The following is a 21,015-nucleotide window of genomic DNA, read 5'->3' as shown; positions in this document are numbered from 1 at the left end:
ACACACACACACACACACAGACACACAGAGACACAGACACACACTGAGCTGTAATGTAAAGTCTCAGCACACGGTGATCTGTTTTGTTAAATGCAGTGTGTGTGTGTGTGTGTGTGTGTGTGTTAGATGCAGGATCCTCTAACCTGCTGAGCTCACACACAGATTACATTTGAACCACAACAATCTGCTTTAATCCCAAAACCTGGCAGATTATTTATATTCCGTATCTCTCTCCCTTTTTTAGACTCAAACCAGCCGATTGATCTTCTGTCTCTCTGCCATAGAGCTCAATTTGTGTCCAAAATCTATTAAAAACCCATCTATGAATCCCACAATGGACATGTGTCTTCATCATGGACACACACACACTGTCGTTCATTTTAAATCAACCCCACACACACCATCCTTATACCACGTTAACTCACAAGAATCCCTAAATGTGGATCCATCCACTGCTGAAAGTAGTCCCCAACAAATGCACACACTAGCATGGTGTGTTTAATGTCTAATATTGGATAAATACCATCTAATGGCTTGTGTGATGAAGCCGTTATCCTCAAACCGTACAGTCCTGAAGCGTTGTCTTTACAAAACTGATCGGAAAAATGTTTTGATATGAAGTGACAGGGTTCAAAGACTGAATTTACTCTTTGGAAAAACAAATGTTACCCTCTCATTATTTAACCTCCCTCTCTTTTCCCCCCTCTCAGATGCACTTCCTGTGTCAGCAGTGAGTTTCCGTGCCATTGGTGTAAATATCGTCACATCTGCACCAACAACCTGCAAGACTGTTCCTTCCAGGAGGGACGGGTCAGCAGCATGGAGGTACACACACACACACACGCACGCACGCACACACACACACACACACCAAATAAACTCTGTCATCTTCATTATGAGGGTTACTGCATGCATTTGGGTCTGTTGTAATAGGGACATCCATACACACACACACATATAGAAACATTGGTTATGACCATAGACTGTTGTGACACACTTACTCAAACACACACACACACACACACACACACACACACACACACACACACACACACACACACACACACACACACACACACACACACACACACACAAGGAAGGAGGACTGAGTAGTGTATCCCTAAAGTGTATGGTTGATTTACTTAAATACATTTAAATCTCTGAACTGAATTTGAAATATTGACATTTTGATCTGGAAGCTTTATGAGCACCTCTGTCTTACTACTTGCACTTCATATTCATTTTAGGCCATTACATTAATTAATGTGGCTATATATATTAATAAACTATCATAAATATTCATAATTAAACTACATTATTTTGTATTTATTCTATTATACTATTTAATCCAAAAGTATGATGTGATACATTTCAGTATTTCTACATGTTATGCTTCTGGCTAAAACATGGGTCAAATAGCATCTAACTACCCAGAATATTTTAGACAACTTTAAAAATATATAATTTAGAATATGATGTTTTTTAAACTGATGGCTTTATGTAGTTTGACAGCATGATATATAGTTATTTATAGTTTTGAGTCTGCAGTGTGAATCAATATTTATTTTTCCTTCTCTGGATGAACGAGAGGAGAGACGGAGGTCAGAGCCGCTTTCTCTCTGTCATTACACGCTTCAGTAAACAACAGTAAAGCTGCAGGTCAACATGAAGGGCACACACACACACACACACTCACACACACACACACACCCACACTTGCTGATGCGTTCAAGGACTCTGTGAAGGATGTGATTTAAGTTTCTGGGAAGCTTTAATGAAGTGCAGTTTTCAGAAACAGGCATTGTACCTGGATGATAGAAAAACTGTGACGTAGTGTTTGGTAATCTCAAACTTTAATATTGTTTTAAGCAGTCCTAGCTCTCAGCTGTATATCTTATGATGATGATATGAATACGACGTAAATATGAAGCTGATTATCTGCGTCAACGAGAGATGATTTCCCTAGAAATGAACGGAAACGATATTCAGAAGGGAGGAAAGTAAATCTGAAAACTGGGGATTTGGAAAAGCATAAACTGGGATGTGAAACGTTCCAAAACACGCAAAACAAGTTAGTGTTTCTTGTTGTTGTCACGCAATAATATTACTGTTGATTCAATTTAATATAAATGTATCAATTAATGAACTATTTTAAACTGTATACATACAACTATTAACAAAGTACAAAGTGCGTCAAATAATCGTATGCAAGTAATTTATAGAAAATAGAAAAAATCAGGAAATAATAATGAATAAAATATCTAACTGAGACAATTATGTAACTATCTTGTAATCGATGAAATAACAAATACTTAACCTGTTAAGCCCGAGAGACCCCGGTACCGGGGTCAACTAACTGATCTTTTTTTTTTTTTTTCAAAAGAAAACCCACAATGCTAACACTGAGCCTCTGAATTAGCAACGAGCGAAAATGCTAACAGATTACTGCACCGAAAATCACTCATAAAACCTTATTATTTATCTTTTCTGCACATCCAACACATTGATTCACATCGTGAGGTGACACAGAATAGATGGGTACATACATTATCACTCTATGATACGAACTCGCGACTTTATAAACAAAAACAGACATCAAAACATGTGGCGCTAGGTAGCTAGAAACGCTAACATGGCTTACCTGTGTCGTAGTCTGGTCAAAAGTGGTCTTCAATGGCATTAAAACGATAACAACGCTGCTGAAGTTAATCCATATGTTAATCTAATGTTTCTGTGTCCCTTTGAAATTATTTCTGATAATCCATAAGCAATAAAACTGCTTTTCCGTTTCCAGATGTCAAAGCTAGAGATAGGTCCACTCTGATGCAAAATTACATGCGCGAAGCCCCCACCTCTTCTCTTCACAATGAGTGTGTGTGGGGGACTCCCCCTTCGATTCTATTGGCTCTAACGGTCAGAAAGAGGTGTCAACCATCAAAATCGAGCAAGGGGGGCCAGAGATATGGAAAATCCACCCAAATGACTTTTTGCTAAATCTCTCTAAAAAGGTCACATGTCATTTGTTTTGCATCAATCTTGATACAGGGTACTTATTATATGTTGTACTTTGGATTCCTAAAGCTTTTAGTCTACTAACCCATCATCCAAGGGTAGTTTTCACTATAAGTAAAAAAGAAATGTTGGACGGACACTATCATTTACAGTTTTTTACTATGTAAAATCTGAATTTTCTTTAAAATAAAAAACATCTATATTGATTCTGACTTTTCTACATCCAACTCACAGGTTTATCATTACTTTGAGAAAAAAGATTATTAATTTAACCCTTTTAGAAGGGAAGATATGGATCATTTGTTCTGGGAATGTCATTTTCGAGCCTGAGACCTGAAAAACAGGCTCAGGGCTTAACAGGTTAAATACTTGCTGCTATACATTCAACCAAAAACGATGTCCAGCAGGTCTCTGAATGTTCATTTCTTTAATAGAGTTGCAATGAAACTACTGTCTGAATCAATGATTTGATAAAAAACTAAACAAAGTACAGACAGTAAAGATGAGAGCAACGCTAACCAGTACTATACTTTGGTGTCTTCAAAGCTGCTGCGTAGTGTATTACACCTCAAACAACAAAACAAATCCAGAGTTACTTTTTGCATCAAAGCACCGTTTCCTATTGGTATTGAAAGTACAGTCTTGTTTTCACTGAAGAGCAATCAAGTGAAGAGTATTTAGGTTTAATAATCATCATCATTATCATTAAAACAACTCCTGCTTTTTAAGTGAATTGGATCTCCTGCTGTGTGAAGGAGTTCTGTTTCACAACATAATCATAAAACCCAAATTATTTAAAGTGTTCTCACCTGGTGCAATTAAAGACAGGAAGTGATTCAAGGGGCCCTATCCTGCTTTTTGTGGTGTTCCCTCTCCAGTAGTGTGTTCTATAGGTTTTAGTGCATGTCAATGATCTGCAAAGGCTAAAATCCCTACCTGTTTATCTTCCTCCTCCTTATTTTTACTTCTATAACATAATGACATCACTACGTAACCCTCATGCTTCTATTGGCTAGCGCTCCAGCACATTGTACCTGATACGCTAAGGGGCGGGACATCTCTAAGCGGTTGACCAATCACAACAGAGCCGGCCAGCTAACCAATCAGAGCAGACTGGGCTCTGGTTTCAGACAGAGGGTGAAAAGAGGTGCTGCAGCACAGGCAGTATGAGACAAATAAAGAGCGGTGTGCAGAGTAACCTGTAGCAGCCGATAGGTTCACCTGTCAGGAACTGATCACCTCTAACGAGCACCTCGTTAGCTCGTTAGCGGTGGAGAGCTCTGTTCGGGGGGTCTCGTGGACGTGATTGGTGCTCGGTGTCATTGCAGGGTGACAGTAACAACCTCTGATTGGCTAATTTGCTAATAGAAGATGAATAGCCACTTAATTGACATGAAAGCGTCCAATCACAGCAATTAATTTTAATTACCAAGCAATTAGGCTGACTAAAGAGAGCGGGAGATGAGAGGGTTGTTAGTTTGAGAGTGGAGGAAAGAGACTCATGATATAGAGAAGGAGAGAGAAGGAGGGAGAAGGAGAGAGAAGGAGAGAGAAGGAGAGAGAAGGAGAGAGAAGGAGAGAGAAGGAGAGAGGAGGAGAGAGAAGGAGAGAGAAGGAGAGAGAAGGAGAGAGAAGGAGAGAGAAGGAGAGAGAAGGAGAGAGAGAGAAGGAGAAGAGAGAGAGAGGAGGAGAGAGAAGGAGAGAGAAGGAGAGAAGGAGAGAGAAGGAGAGAGAAGGAGGGAGAAGGAGAGAGGAGAGAGAAGGAGAGAGGAGGAGAGAGAAGGAGAGAGAAGGAGAGAAGGAGAGAGAAGGAGAGAGAGAAGGAGAGAAGGAGGAGAGAGAAGGAGAGAGAAGGAGAGAGAGAAGGAGAGAGAGAAGGAGAGAAGGAGAGAAGGAGGGAGAAGGAGAGAGAGAAGGAGGGAGAAGGAGAGAGAAGGAGGGAGAAGGAGAGATTTTCAGAATAAAAGTAAATGTTTTTGGGAGTCAAAGAGAAGCTGCTCTGACTATCTGTTTATTTAAAGCTACAATAAAAAGGATCCGTCCGAGAGAGGAGAGACAGAGCAGAAAGAGTTAACATTACACAGTGGAAAAAGCGTATTTTTAGAGCAGAGTTATTTATTTTACACAAGTTTCAAATAGTTTACATGAAGCCGTTCAGAGGAAGATGAGTTGGTGTTACCAAAAAGAGATATGTAAGTGGAGAGAGAAGCTGAAGAGGATGTCTTTATCAGTGTTTATGTAGTGAGTTGTGAAACTAAGGATTGTCAACGTGTCACATCTTACCTTTTTAGCCTGTGGGTAAGAAGTCTGGTCTTTATCATCCCACGAAAGATAACAAAAAAGACATTAAAAGTGTTAGTTTTATTTACTTAAAAGTACTTGTGAGTAACGCCGTAACACACAGTGTGGGATTAGTGCAAAATCAAGATGATAAGGATGCAATATGACACCAATACAAAGCTGATTAATTGTGTTTGCAAATTATGATTTTCCTAGAAATTAAGAGAAACTCAATACTGCATGACGGGTAAAATATAAAATCTCAAAACTCTCTAAAAAATGTATCAGCTGGGGTTTGAAATGTTCCAAAAGAGATGTCCCGCCCCTTAGCCTATCACGTACAATGTGTTGGAGCGCTAGCCAATAGAAGTGCGAGTGTAACACAGTGATGTCATTATGTTCCGGAAGTAAACAAGATGCCCCCATAACAAGGTCATTTAATTCCACAATTTGATAAATGGCGAGAAATAACCAAGAAAGATATCAATGTATTTCCTCCACGTTACAAAGACATGAATATCTTCTTGAGTAAAACCCGTTTCTCGTTAGACAGTATTTAACCAAAACTTTCCTAATTTCTCTGAACATATTGCCTCTTCCTCAGTCTTACTTAAAAATAAATCCTGTCACCTGGTTTCACTTCGGTGACAGTCAGGCAGGTGAGCTGAGTGTTTGGATTAATGGTGAAAATTTGCTGAAAGACTCACAGCCACAGTAGGCCTTTATCCTACACACACACACACACACACACACACACACACACACACACACACACACACACACACACACACACACACACACACACACACACACAGCTCGTCACACACTCTCCACAGTCGCTGCTGGCGTCCGCTGTGCTCTAGTCCACTTCCTGTGGAGCTAATGGTCTTCCTGTCAGTCACAAGGCAATTAATTACCGTGGTGACGCTTGTTAATAAAGGTTTCACCCCACTGAGCGACGCAGTCAGACTGTGTGTGTGTGTGTGTGTGTGTGTGTGTGTGTGTGTGTATTTGTGTGTGTGAGTTTGAGTTTGTTTCCAGCAGCCTCAGGAAGTTTGGATCTTTCACCAGCTGTCCATTACTGAACACACACACAAACACACACACACACCTTCGTGTCGGCTTTGTTACAGTTTGACAGAGTACACAGACAATGGGATTTTCAAAAACATCAACAATATATTCATAATAATCCAGAGTAGCCTTTCCAATAACAAATATATGTTAATATAATCTTAAATGTGTCTTTTACCATTTATTAATTATACACATGTTTTTAAATGTATGCTGCTGTCACTCCAAATCGATTGACTGGTCATTTAAACAGAGGCTAACAGTAGGAACAAAAAAAAGGGTTATTAATAATTTCTGATGCGGCTCCAGTTAAAGGCCGTCTAATCAATAATTAATCCTAACAATGGATGAAATGTCTCTGTGTGACGTTAAGGGGTCACTGGTTAATTTTATATGCTGATGATAGCATCTTGTATCATTGACGCAAACACAAACCGGACCTATTCCACTTTATATTTGCTTTACAGTGTTTTATAGTGTCTTATATTTATTTTGAATACACCTGTTTTCCACAATTCCTTTATGGAGGACTTTAGCTGCCTTTGTAAAAAGAAATTAATGAAATAATTGATAAGGAAATTAATTAATTTCACAAATCACTTTTTTTGTATTCTTACATTTTATTATTTTATTGTTTTAAGTGTATTTTGTATGTACACATTATTTTTCAAATGAACATGCACAAGGATTGCATTTTTAAATTGTATTCATTTATTTATTTTTATACATATTGATAATTTATTCATTATAGGTGCAACTTAGGTTAGGTTCACAATATATTCAGTCATTTAAAACTGGTACGAGTCAGCAAAAAAACAATATGGTTGCAACTTAAAGGGGACCTATCATGCAAAATGCACTTTTTGATGTCTTTTATACATAAATATGTGTCCCCGGTGTGTCAGGGAACTCACGCAGCGTCAGAAAATAAAACCCTCTCTCTTTTCCTCCGTACCCAAATCTCTAAAAACGGGGCTACAACGGAGCTGATCCAGATTTGCGTCCGATATGACGTAATATCTGAAATGTGAACCCACGGCCCTATCAGAAACGTTGCTATCAGAAACAATGCCCGACTGTTTTGGACGTAATATGGTCTTTGTTTACATTAGCATCGCTAACACTCAGAGCTAACCTGTACTGGAGAGCATGTGTGTGAAGAAGCAGGAAATGAAAAGGAACATTCAGTATTTTACCAACACTTATGGTGAAACTTCCTCACAGTATGTGTTTCTCTCTCTCTCTGCAGGGCTGCCCTCAGATTCTCCCGACCTCTGACATCCTGGTCCCGGCCGGGATGATTCGACCAATCACGTTGCGAGCTCGTAACCTTCCTCAGCCCCAGTCGGGTCAGAAGAACTACGAGTGTGTGTTCAGCATCCAGGGGAAAACACAGCGCATCCCCGCAGTCCGCTTCAACTCCTCCTGCATCCAGTGCCAGAACACCTCGGTGAGACTACACTACCCAGCATGCACTGCGTCTCTTTATGTATTTTTCTTCATTTTTAGTTTTATTCTCTGTCAAAGCGTCTTTGAGTTTTTAGAAAAGCACTAAGTGTCATGTATTATTATTCTTATTATTTTTAAAAAGGGCAATGAATATGGGGATTTCTGTGGTTTTGCTATATTCCTCTGTGTGCGTGGTATTGGCAATAACCGTAATACTTAAAGTGTTAGAAGTCTTTCTTTGTGTCTGTCTTCTCTCTCTTGTCCTAAAGCATTTCATGTATTGTAGTACCAGCAGTATACTATACACTACAAGCAGTTGCAGTACTGGTAGCAGTAGTTTTATTAGTAGTTGAATCTGCTGTAGACTGTAGTATTTGTAGTGGAAGCAATGTCAGTATCACTCAGCTGGATAACTTGGAAGTGGTCGGAGTAGGACTACAGATAGTAGTAAAATAAGTGGTTTGAATGGTGACATTATTTGAAGGAATGCCCTTGTGTTGAAGTTGTAAATGCTAGATTTTGATAGAGGATGCTCAGTTGATCTTGAAGGTGTGTGTTGATAAGTGGGGTTGTCTCCAGATGCTGCCACCTTAATCTGATATCATATATTGTACCAGCAGTATAAGTACTACTGTTACGACCTGGCTCATAGGCTGCAACAAAGATGGGAGACCAGACAAGTTAAGTGTAACAAAAAGCGTATTTATTCACGATATAACAAACACCAAAGGTCTTCAAAGAAACCTAATAAACGTGGAAGTCAGTCATCAGTAATGACTGCGTGTATGGGTGTGTGAAAATGTGCAGAAACAAAGACATGGCCGTGTCCAACAGAAGAGTGAGAGGGCAGTGGTGTTGGCCTTTTATGTCGTCATCAGGTTGATCACCTGAAACTCAAACAAGAGCCATCCAGCAGAACACAAAGGCAGAGACCCCTAGTGGAGTGGAGGGGGTCGTAACAACTACAAACACCAGTATTGCAGTACTGGTAGAAGAGGTCGTTTTAGTAGTAGTTGAATCTGTTGTAGTCTGTTGAAGTAGTATTTGTAGTGGAAGCAATATCAGTATTACCTTAAGCTTGATTTGCTGAAGGTGGCTTTAGAGTGGGTTTCAGTGGTTGTAAATGACTATATTGGTGGGAAGCACTTGATTTGAAATGTTTATCTGAAATCTGTAGAGCGCTTCCTTTAAAGGGGTTTTGAAGGTGTGTGTGTTGTCTCCAGATGCTGTCACCTTAATCTGACAGTTTGCCTCATTAGAGTTACTATGAAGCTCCATATTTGTTATTCAATCTGAATTATTGTTCAGTCGTAAACAGTGTATGATTTTTTTGTTTGTGACACCTAATAACCTGCCATTTCCATTTGGTGCTAGTCACATGATTACATGGATGTTTTATTCCACACGTGACGTCACAGAATTATGATGTTTTATTGATATAAAGAAGATTGAGGGTAAGTTTAATGCTACGTTAAAAAAAACTTTTTTTTAAAAGATCTCGCATCTTAATGGAAGCCTTTGGGAGGGAACTCCTTTGTTGTGGTGGAGAGCTGCCAACTTTTTAATTTATGTGATACTTTGTAGTTACAAAAGGACAGCAGAGGCTGCAAAGAATAATAAAATGACAAAGAATTAATCATTTAGGCTGGTCCAAAAACCTTAAGAGCCTTTTAAACAAGTATAAATGTTCAAATCAATCCTAAAAACACTTTGTTAAGTTAAAGTCTGGCTGCAGTACTACCATTAGCAATAGTTGGGTTAAAAAATGAATGACATCACTTCTACTTCCATCACGTGTCACATCAACCTGTGTGTGTGTGTGACCGTGTGTGTGTGCGACCTATTGCGCGTGTGTGTGTGACCTGTTATGCATTTGACCCCTAGACCTCCAGGGGTTGAAGGTCATGCGTCAGGTGGACAGCCAGTATTGATGTGTCCGACTGGGATTCGAATATCACACACACACACACACACACACACACACACACACACACACACACACACACACCCACTGTTGTCCCTCTGCTCATACTCATCGTTTCCTGTCCTTCATCTGTCTTCCTGTCAATGAGCCCGCCCCACACACACACACACACACACACACACACACACACACACACACACACACACACACACACACACACATACACATGACATGCCGGTACTGAATGCAGACATCTTACACACACACACACACACATACAGATGCTCAGTGTGTGTATGTGTGTGTGTCTGTATTTAATTAAGTTATACTTCCCAGAGGAAATTGGCCATTTAGGATAATAACACATACACACACACACACACACACATTTCTCTTCAAAATAAAAGCACAGTGTGTGTTTCCTGCTGACCTAAGCAGGGTTTGCAGTTTATAATTGAATGCAGAGATGATTTAATTAGCACAATTCAGGCATTTAAAGACTGTAATAATGTAATAAAGACACTCTGTGGTGTCACTGTACTTAAAGGACTAATGCAAGTTTTTCAGCAACACTTTTATGCATCTGTGCATTGTGTTAGCTTAGCTTAGCATAAAGAGAGGAAGCAAGGGGAAACAGCTAGCATGGCTCTGTCCAACTAAAACAGCTCCTAAGTAAAGCTTATTACAGATCAAATATGTATCACTTTTGCATTAAAATGTCTAAAACACAACTATACCTTTGTTATAGGTTTTCTAATACAAGCCGTCATCTGAGTCGTGCACTTCCAAAAGTTTCCAGCAATTTTCAAGCCAAAACAAATCTGTTAACTTATTTCATTTATTCTTCCATGCTGCCATTAACAACCTCCTGTTAGTGTCAATGGGTGGAGATTATCATGGTAAACAAAAGTTACGTTTCATCTAAGGAACATTGCCAGACTCCGACCGTCACTCTCGGAGTCGGTTGCAGAAACCCTAGTCCATGCTTTCGTCACCTCGCGCTTGGACTACTGCAATGGTGTTCTGTTTGGGGTCCCCAACAAAACCCTGGACAGGCTTCAGTATGTTCAAAACTGTGCTGCTAGGGTACTCACACATACAAAGCTGTGGCAGCACATCACCCCCCCCCCTCATCCACCTCCACTGGCTGCCGGTCAAGTCCTGCATAACCTACAAAGTCCTCCTCCTCACCTACAAGTCCCTCCATGCCCTTGTCCCCCAGTACTTATCGGACCTCCTCCGCCCACATGCCCCCACGCGAACCTTCGGGGACAGAGCCTTCAGTGTGGCAGCCCCCACCCTCTGGAACGCTCTACCTGTGGAGATCCGCAACATCCCCACGCTTGACGCCTTCAAAAGGGCCCTCAAGTCCAGGAAAGTACCACCTCTCTAGCAGGCACTAAAAATGGGGGTAAAAGTTCTCATGAACTAAGTGCTCTTTTTGGTGTGAACGCAAAATTCCAGGCACTATCGGAACTAAACGGGAAAAGTACGGGTAAAAGTACTCCGGTGTGAACGCGCCTATATATTATTATTATTATAAATGTGCGTTTACTACAGGTCTTATTTTCCGCGATATTCCAAAATCCAATGGAAAAATCCCATTGGATTTTTGTTGAGGCCCTCAGGGAGATGCTAACTTAATTGACAGCCTACGAAAATACACCATCCAATGACAAAAATACTATAGCCAGAGACGCAAAGCAGCAGAAATAACAAACTGTGCTTTTAAATATGCTGTATCTCGAGTTTTTAATGTAAACACAAACAACAGGATTGTATAGGAAATGCTGAATTTGTTTTTCCTGGATGTGTTTTGTGGACGTTAGCCGCTCTGTCTCAGATGGATGATCATGTGATGACATGTGGAAGCAGAGAGCTGGTAGATGAAAGTGTAATGTGAACAGACAGAGGATGGTAAATGCTCTCATGTTTCCTCTACTTTCCCCTCCTCCCTTTTTAATGTACATCATTTTTCACTCCATCTTTACCTCCACTACTTCCACTTTCCCCATTATATCTATAGTTCCCTCTTCCACTCCCCTCTGCTCATAACATGTCCTCTTCCTTCCTGTTCCCTTCATCCATCATCCACACTATAAAGGCACATATTCCCGATTGAAAAGATAAATAAACAAGATATTGGTATAAATAGGATGAATAATATTTCATCATCCAGTGTTTTCTCTCTGTTCAGGGCCGTCACATTTTGAATGGAGTCCAATTATCCTCGAGTCTATTTCAGACCAGCTCTTCAGACCTTGAGGTTTATTTATGTATTTTCATTTCATTTAAGCACGTCCTGTTTGTGAAGGTTTTTCATGGAGTTTTTTTCACCTACATGTGAAAAGCTCTGTGTTCTTACTTGGATTTTACCAGGAAGTCTGCTTTTGTCTCTTTTCATTGAGAGATCTGCAAAGAGAATCATCTCATCAGAAATAGACATATTTAATTAGCAAAACTTCCACGCTTGAGTGTTTAAACAAGTTATAGTCTTCATCAAGCATGATTTGAAATGAGGTTTGTTCAGCCTGAAATTAAGGCAGTGTTTCCCAATTACATTTATTTTCAAATGTATTCATAAACCAAGAAATGCAGTGAACTCTGGGGAATCTGAAGGCAAGGCAAGGCAAGTGTATTTATATAGCACCTTTCAGCACGCGACAATTCAAAGTGCTTTACAAAATCAATTAAAAGACATTTTAAGAATAAATACAGCAGAAACACATTATATAATAACATTTTACAACAGGCATTAAAAAGCAAAGATAATAAAATAAACACAACAGGTATACAATACATGTATAAAATGCATACTGCAGTGCGAATATGAACAGCTCAATTAAAAGCGTGGGTGTCGTCTGCATAGATGTGAAGGTTTCATTTTTCAGTTGTAGGCAGGAATTTTCAAAACTCTGGCTTTTATTTGTTGTGACTTGCTAGTTAGCACAGTTGCTAACAGTTTTATAATTGGGACTCAACATTAGCCGACTTCACGTCACCCATTAGCGGTGGTGACGTGAAGTCATGTGACCGTGCTGTAGTTCCTTTATAGCCCACCATTAGCCACCTTTAGCTTAGCGGTGGTGACGTGAAGTCATGTGACCGTGCTGTAGTTCCTTTTATAGCCCAACATTAGCCTCCTTTAGCTTAGCGGTGGTGACCTGAAGTCATGTGACCGTGCTGTAGTTCCTTTATAGCCCAACATTAGCCGCCTTTAGCTTAGCGGTGGTGACGTGAAGTCATGTGACCGTGCTGTAGTTCCTTTTATAGCCCAACATTAGCCTCCTTTAGCTTAGCGGTGGTGACCTGAAGTCATGTGACCGTGCTGTAGTTCCTTTATAGCCCAACATTAGCCGCCTTTAGCTTAGCGGTGGTGACGTGAAGTCATGTGACCGTGCTGTAGTTCCTTTATAGCCCAACATTAGCCACCCTTTAGCTTAGCGGTGGTGACGTGAAGTCATGTGACCGTGCTGTAGTTCCTTTATAGCCCAAGATTAGCCACCTTTAGATTAGCGGTGGTGACGTGAAGTCATGTGACCGTGCTGTAGTTCCTTTATAGCCCAACATTAGCCTCCTTTAGCTTAGCGGTGGTGATGTGAAGTCATGTGACCGTGCTGTAGTTCCTTTATAGCCCAACATTAGCCTCCTTTAGCTTAGCGGTGGTGACGTGAAGTCATGTGACCGTGCTGTAGTTCCTTTATAGCCCAACATTAGCCACCCTTTAGCTTAGCGGTGGTGACGTGAAGTCATGTGACCGTGCTGTAGTTCCTTTATAGCCCAAGATTAGCCACCTTTAGCTTAGCGGTGGTGACGTGAAGTCATGTGACCGTGCTGTAGTTCCTTTATAGCCCAACATTAGCCACCTTTAGCTTAGCGGTGGTGACGTGAAGTCATGTGACCGTGCTGTAGTTCCTTTATAGCCCAACATTAGCCACCCTTTAGCTTAGCGGTGGTGACGTGAAGTCATGTGACCGTGCTGTAGTTCCTTTATAGCCCAACATTAGCTTTTCACTTCTGGAGATAGCATTTCCAAAACCATAAAACGTGGTGAAGAAAATCATTGATTATGAGACGAGGGAACAGGAAGTGCCAAAATGCTAGCTCATTTTGTTGTTATAAGACTCTTCAATCTATATTTCCTTCTTTAGAAAAAGCAGTTCTACTTTAAAATCAATTCTAAAACAACACACACACACACACACACACACACAGAAATTGCTGCTGTTGCCAGGCACCTCTGACCCCATAGCGACCGACCTAGCGACCAGGCAGGGGTTACCATGGGGATGACAGATCCGCACACACACACACACACACACACACACACACACACACACACACACACACACACACACACACACACACACACACACACACACACACACACACACACACACACACACACACACACACAAACACGAACACACACACTCCAACAGTGTCCACCAGCTCGGTGACATTAAGACCCAGCAGGAGACGCAGACTGCAGGAAAAACCAGACACACACACACACACACACCCACCCACACACACCCCACACACACACACACACACACACACACACACACACACACACACACACACACACCACACACACGATGAAAAACGAGGAAATAAAAAGAGAGGAGAGATGTTAATGTTATCGTCCCGGGGAGGAAGATATTTCCCAGGAATTACACCGAATAACAAGCGAAGGGACACATAACGCAGATTAAACCATCACATCTCAGCAGGTTGGAAATACAGGAAGCTTTATGCACGAGTGAGGGGATAAAAAAACACTGGGGTTTATAGGAAGAATCAAACAAGGCATTTTAAAGTGCTTTACAAAAACAGTAGGAAGATGTAATGTGCACATCCATAGAGTATCTTGGTTCAAATGTATATAAAATGATAATTATCTGACATTTTTTCAGTGAGTTTTTTCTAATATTTAACTCATTTTTTGGAAGGTTATCAGACATTCTTCAGACATAGTTCACCTATTTTAGGATGACTTTTTGTTGATATTTTCCACATTTTTTTCCAGTGTATTCTTATGGACATTTCTCACATAGTGATCTGACATTTTAAACATATTTTCTGTACATTTTGAATACATTTAACATACGCTTTCAGACATTTTTGTAATCTTTTTTTTATAATATTTTAGGAACTCTTTACACATATTTGTGATATTGTTTGGGAAATTTTTCAGACTTTGTTCACAAATTCTGTTCTGCATATTATAGACAATGTTTACTACAAACCTTAAAAGTAATCTGGAAATACTATGTGGAAAACTTCATTTTCAAATTGACTAAAGCTGTCAGATAAATGCGATGCAGTTAGAAGTACAATGTTTACCTCTGAGATGTAGTTAAGTACAGGTTGCAGTACATGGAAATACTCAGGTTGAGTACAAGTACCTCGATTTTGTACTTGAGTAAGATGTCATGTTGATGTTTTTCTCTGAGCGACGTTCAGGAGAGCTCTGTCACAGATAAGAGCCGTTCACCAGCATCAGCTCTGATTGTGTGTGTGTGTGTGTGTGTGTGTGTGTGTGTGTGTGTGTGTGTGTGTGTGTGTGTGTGTGTGTGTGTGTGTGTGTGTGTGTGTGTGTGTGTGTGTGTGTGTGTGTGTGTGTGTGTGTGTGTGTGTGTGTGTGTGTGTGTGTGTGTGTGTGTGTGTGTGTGTGTGTGTGTGTGTGTGTGTGTGTGTGTGTGTGTGTGTGTCAGCCTGACTTATGATGTCGCTCTGTTGGGCTCAGCTGGCTTCTTTTAATGGAAAATCAGAGCATTAGACACACACACACATCTCTCTCTAGATTGGTTGGGGTATTCAACATATTTCAGTCGTGTGGTCATCGCTCAGACACACACACACACACACACACTCACCGGTTTATGAAAAATGTGGTCATTCTTGCAGCTCTGCAGAAAAGATCATTTTAATATCAACGCCTTATTAATTACAGCTGTGTGTGCGTGCGTGTGTGTGTGCGTGTGTGTGTGTGTACACGTACGTATGAACTGAAAAGCAGTAAAACTCGGGCTGGATGTATTTTTTGCTGAGGAAGGTATATAGAACTGAAGCCGCTCTGACTTAATGAAATCTGTTAATTGTGTGTGTGTCTGATGTGGTACTATATAATTTTACAGTTTTTGCTGAAGTAAGGTAATAAAGCCACCTCTTAATTAATCTGTGTGTGTGCACATGTGTGAATTTGTGTGTTTAGAAGTGTATGTTTTTTAAAGTGTGTGTGTGCAGTAAGTTAATGAAATGAGCAGACTGGAGTCATTAAGACACATTGATTTTCAATTTTTCAGAAAACTCAACTATACTCTCTCCTCTGTGTGTGTGTGTGTGTGTGTGTGTGTGTGTGTGTGTGTGTGTGTGTGTGTGTGTGTGTGTGTGTGTGTGTGTGTGTGTGTGTGTGTGTGTGTGTGTGTGTGTGTGTGTGTGTGTGTGTGTGTGTGTGTGTGTGTGTGTGTGTGTGTGTGTGTGTGTGTGTGTGTGTGTGTGTGTGTGTGTGTGTGTGTATATACATGTGTGTGTGTGTGTGTGTGTGTGTGTGTGTGTGTGTGTGTGTATATACATGTGTGTGTGTGTACATGTGTGTACATGTGTGTGTGAGTGTGTCACATTATCTGGTGCCATTCGAGTCTAGGTGACATACTCAGGGCGCAACCTTTTCTCTTTCTTTTCAACAGTGTTTGGAGATGAGTTTTATTGTTCATTCCACACACACACACACACGCACACGCACACACTCACAGTTATATTCCTTCTTCCATTAACACCCCACTGTTTAGACACTCAGAGACATGCAGGTAGATCAGGTTCCTCTAAATCCATTATGTTGTTTCTCTCACTGCTTTTGGTTGGTTACCATGGATATCTTCAGGCACCAGGGCAACACCACTGTGTGCGTGCGTGCGTTTTCCATCAATTTTTCTTTAAAGCAGAGTTTTTCCTTTATAATCAGTGTTCTTTTCTTCTTCATTATAAGCTGTACAAAAATAGCCTTTCTCTGTTAGCCCTGAAAATATGACCAGTTTTTAGACATTAATGGAGAACTCAGACCCTGAATAAAGTCAAACTAGCAATACTACAGTGTAAAAACACTCCTCACACCTAACACACACATATTTATTGTGGATATTGGTGTGTTTTTTTATAAAATAGAATCTATTACCAGATATATTTTTTTCTCTGCTATTTCTTCCTCTTCTTTAATTAACATGTCTCTCGACTGCCTGGTCATAACGAGCACTTCCCAATTAGAAAAGTGTCTAATTATATAAATGGTTTTTCTCTCTCTGTATCTGTAGTATTGGTATGAAGGCGACGAGTCCGGGGACCTGCCGGTGGATTTCTCCATCGTCTGGGACGGAGACTTCTTCATCGATAAGCCTGTGTCTATGAAAGGTAAAAAAATAAACTCATCATCAGGCGACACGCAAGCATAATTGACCTACATTTGAGTGATTTTGATAACTTATAGCTTAACCTATAAGGCAATATACCTAATGATTGGCCCCGACCTTCGTATGTTTTTCTGTATGTGTCCAAACTTTCGCCCCCTCTAGAACAGATTTGAATCTTGTATATTTCCCTTGTTTCCTCAGCGCTGCTGTATAAGTGTGAGGCCCAGCGCTCCAGCTGTGGTCAGTGTCTGAAGGCCCCGCCCTCCTTTGAGTGTGGCTGGTGCACGGATAGCAGGAAGTGCCTCCTCCGGCAGCATTGCCCCGCCTCCGAGCAGAACTGGATGCACCACGGCCGACACAACCTGCGCTGCAGCCACCCGCGCATCACCAAGGTGGGAATCCAACCAGCACTGATGTCCTCTCAATTGGTTTATGGTTTGACACATAATATAAGTTCTGAGCTTTAGGTATTTTAATGCTCGTCACCAAGGTGGGAATCCAACCAGCACTGATGTCCTCTCGTATTAAAAAAAAGTCAGATTTTTTTTTAAAAGTCAAAAATTCGAGAAGAAATACATAATTTAAGAAATTTTCAATTAGTCCAAATTTTTTGAAAAAGTCAACAGTTTGAGGAAAAAGTCAGAACTATGAGAAAAATGTTGAGATTTTGAGAAAAATGTTGAGATTTTGAGAAAAAAAGTCAGATTTTTTAGGGAAAAAAGTCAAAATTTGAGAAAAAATACAAAATTTGAGAAATTTTCAAATAGTCAGAATTTTGTGAAAAAGTCAAAATTTGTGATTTTTTTGTAAAAAGTTATAATTTTCAGAATATGAGAACAAATACAGGATTTTGAGAAAAAAAGTCAGAATACAATTTAAAAAAAGTCAGAATTCGTGAAAGAATACATCATTTAAGAAATGTCCAAATAGTCAACATTTTTAGAAAAAGTCAAAATTTGACAAAAGGATTTTGAGAAAACATTCAGAATGTTGAGATTTTGAGGAAAAAGTTAGAATTGTGTGAAAGAAGTCAAAATGTTGAGAAAAAATCTAAATATTTTGAAAAAATTCTGAATGTTGAGATTTTTTTGAAAGAATTTTGAGAGTTTGAGAAAAAATACAGGATTTTGCGAAAAAAAAGTTAGAATCATTTTCACCTTAATGCACGATTAAAAAAAAATACTCCATGGTCGGCCTACAGAAATCTCTCCTCCACGCACCGCTCTGTTATCACGTAGTCATCAGTTCGATCACACATGAATATCAGATGTTCCTCCTGCTCTCCCCACAGATCGACCCTCTGACGGGGCCTCGGGAGGGGGGCACGCGGGTCACCATCGAGGGCGAGAACCTGGGTCTGCAGGTGAAGGAGATCGCTCACGTCCAGGTGGCCGGAGTCCGCTGCAACCCCGTGGCCTCGCAGTACATCAGCGCAGAGAGGTCAGTGTGTGTGAGGGGTCAGTGTGTGTGAGGGGGTGTTAGTGAGAGGTCAGTGTGTGACTCACCTCTTTGCACTGGCTTTTAATATTAGTTGAACATTTTGACATGTGTATGTGTTTTTATATGTTTCTAGTTATTGTGCTTTTCATCTTGTTTTTAATTATTGTTTTATTATTTTACTCCTATTGTGTTATTTTATATTGTATTTGTTCCCTGTAGGGCCTACAGCACTTTGGTCAACTGAGGTTGTTTTAAATGTGCTATATAAATAAATAAAGTTTGATGGATTGAGTGTGTGAGTGTGTTGTGAGAGGTGTGTGTTGACTCCCCCTCTCTCCCCCCTCTCTCCCCCCCTCTCTTTCCCCCTCTCTTTCCCCCTCTCTCTCCCCCTCTCTCTCTGCAGGATTGTGTGTGATATGGCTGAAGCTCTCCTCCCTCACTCCCCTGGAGGTCCGGTGGAGCTCTGCATCGGGGTCTGCAGCGCCGAGTACAGAACCCTCTCCACCCAGACATACTCCTTCGTGGTGAGTGTGTGTTAAGCAGAGGTGGGAAGTAGTCGAGTACAAATACTTCATTACTGTACTCAAGTACATTTTTCTGGTATCAGTACTTCACTCCACTACTTACTTTTCTGTGGACTTTTTACTTTGACTTCTTACATGTTGAACACAAATACCTGTACTTTCTACTTCTTACATTTTGAACACAAATACCTGTACTTTCTACTTCTTACATTTTGAACACAAATACCTGTACTTTCTACTTCTTACATGTTGAACACTAATACCTGTACTTTCTACTTCTTACATGTTGAACACTAATACCTGTACTTTCTACTTCTTACATTTTGAACACAAATACCTGTACTTTCTACTTCTTACATGTTGAACACTAATACCTGTACTTTCTACTTCTTACATGTTGAACACAAATACCTGTACTTTCTACTTCTTACATTTTGAACACAAATACCTGTACTTTCTACTTCTTACATTTTGAACACAAATACCTGTACTTTCTACTTCTTACATGTTGAACACAAATACCTGTACTTTCTACTTCTTACATGTTGAACCCAAATACCTGTACTTTCTACTTCTTACATGTTGAACACTAATACCTGTACTTTCTACTTCTTACATGTTGAACACAAATACCTGTACTTTCTACTTCTTACATTTTGAACACAAATACCTGTACTTTCTACTTCTTACATTTTGAACACAAATACCTGTACTTTCTACTTCTTACATGTTGAACACAAATACCTGTACTTTCTACTTCTCACATTTCCCAAACAGGCTGGTTCCTTTAGTTTGAATGTGTGTTTGGTGGCGTGATCATTATTATTTAGAGTCATTGCGTGCCTATTGATTTGAACACGATCCGTGTATCCATCATTTCCTGGTCTTCTCTAAAGAAGAGGGACCAATGAAAACGTTGTCATGTTGCCGTCGTTCAGCATGGAAACATTCCTTAGCTAACAATGACATTATTGTTCTATTAATATAAAGGGAGGTCAGGTACTCTTTAAAACAGCTGCTAGTTATGGGTACTTTCTACTGAAGTACATTTCAAAGCCCTCTTTACTTTTACTTGAGTAAGAAGTTTAGTCAGTACTTCTACTTTTACCAGAGTATTTTTAAACACGAGTATCTGTACTTCTACTCGAGTAAAGATGTGTGTACTTTTTGTCATCTCTGGTGTTTAGTGTGTGTTTGAGTGTGCACAGCAAAACGTTTTTTTTTACAACATACTATCGTGTCTTGGTCCTCACAAGTATAGCAAAACATGCATGTATGTGTTTCAGTGTGTGTCCAAGTGTTTGAGCGTGTGCAAAAGAAAGGGGAGACGTCTTTTTTTAAACTTTTATTTACTTTTTTCACTATGGTCACTGGCACTTCACTCTTCTCCAGTAGGATACCAATAAACAATATTTGCTTACTAACCTGTCCTCCTCCTCCTCCTCCAGAGCCCCAGTTTCACTCGGCTGCGCCCAGAGAAAGGACCTGTTTCTGGGGGAACCCGTCTGACGGTGACGGGTCGACACGTGGACGCCGGCAGCTCCGTCACCGTTTTCATCGACAAGGAGGAGTGTCTGTTCGTCAAGTCAGTTTCACTCCTATGAATCAATAAAAGTGCTGTGCTTAAAGGTCCCCTATTGTGCAAAATCCACTTTTTCACGTCTCTTCTACATCAACATGTGTCCCCTTTTCTCCATGTCTCTTCTACATCAACATGTGTCCCCTCTTCTTCATGTCTCTTCTACATCAACATGTGTCCCCTCTTCTTCATGTCTCTTCTACATCAACATGTGTCCCCTCTTCTTCATGTCTCTTCTACATCAACATGTGTCCCCTTTTCTAAACATGTGTCCCCTCTGTGTAAAGGGACTCTGAAAGTCTCAGGAACAAAGATTCTCTC

General features: G+C 40.3%; 1 protein-coding gene across 1 annotated transcript in view; it reads left to right on the top strand.

The window, feature by feature from the left end:
- plxna3 (plexin A3) overlaps positions 1–21,015 on the top strand; it is a 169,072-nt gene that overhangs the window by 121,643 nt on the left and 26,414 nt on the right. The window contains exons 13-18 of the mRNA XM_034132199.1: positions 7,616–7,816; positions 17,056–17,152; positions 17,353–17,543; positions 18,443–18,591; positions 18,995–19,115; positions 20,564–20,700. Of these exons, the coding sequence (XP_033988090.1) occupies positions 7,616–7,816; positions 17,056–17,152; positions 17,353–17,543; positions 18,443–18,591; positions 18,995–19,115; positions 20,564–20,700 (896 nt within the window). The remainder of the gene's footprint in view (positions 1–7,615; positions 7,817–17,055; positions 17,153–17,352; positions 17,544–18,442; positions 18,592–18,994; positions 19,116–20,563; positions 20,701–21,015) is intronic.

The sequence above is a fragment of the Trematomus bernacchii genome, unplaced genomic scaffold (assembly GCF_902827165.1).
Source record: "Trematomus bernacchii unplaced genomic scaffold, fTreBer1.1, whole genome shotgun sequence".
Taxonomy (NCBI): domain Eukaryota; kingdom Metazoa; phylum Chordata; class Actinopteri; order Perciformes; family Nototheniidae; genus Trematomus; species Trematomus bernacchii.
The sequence above is the reverse complement of the archived record's forward strand: the minus strand, read 5'-3'. Positions and strand labels throughout refer to the sequence as shown.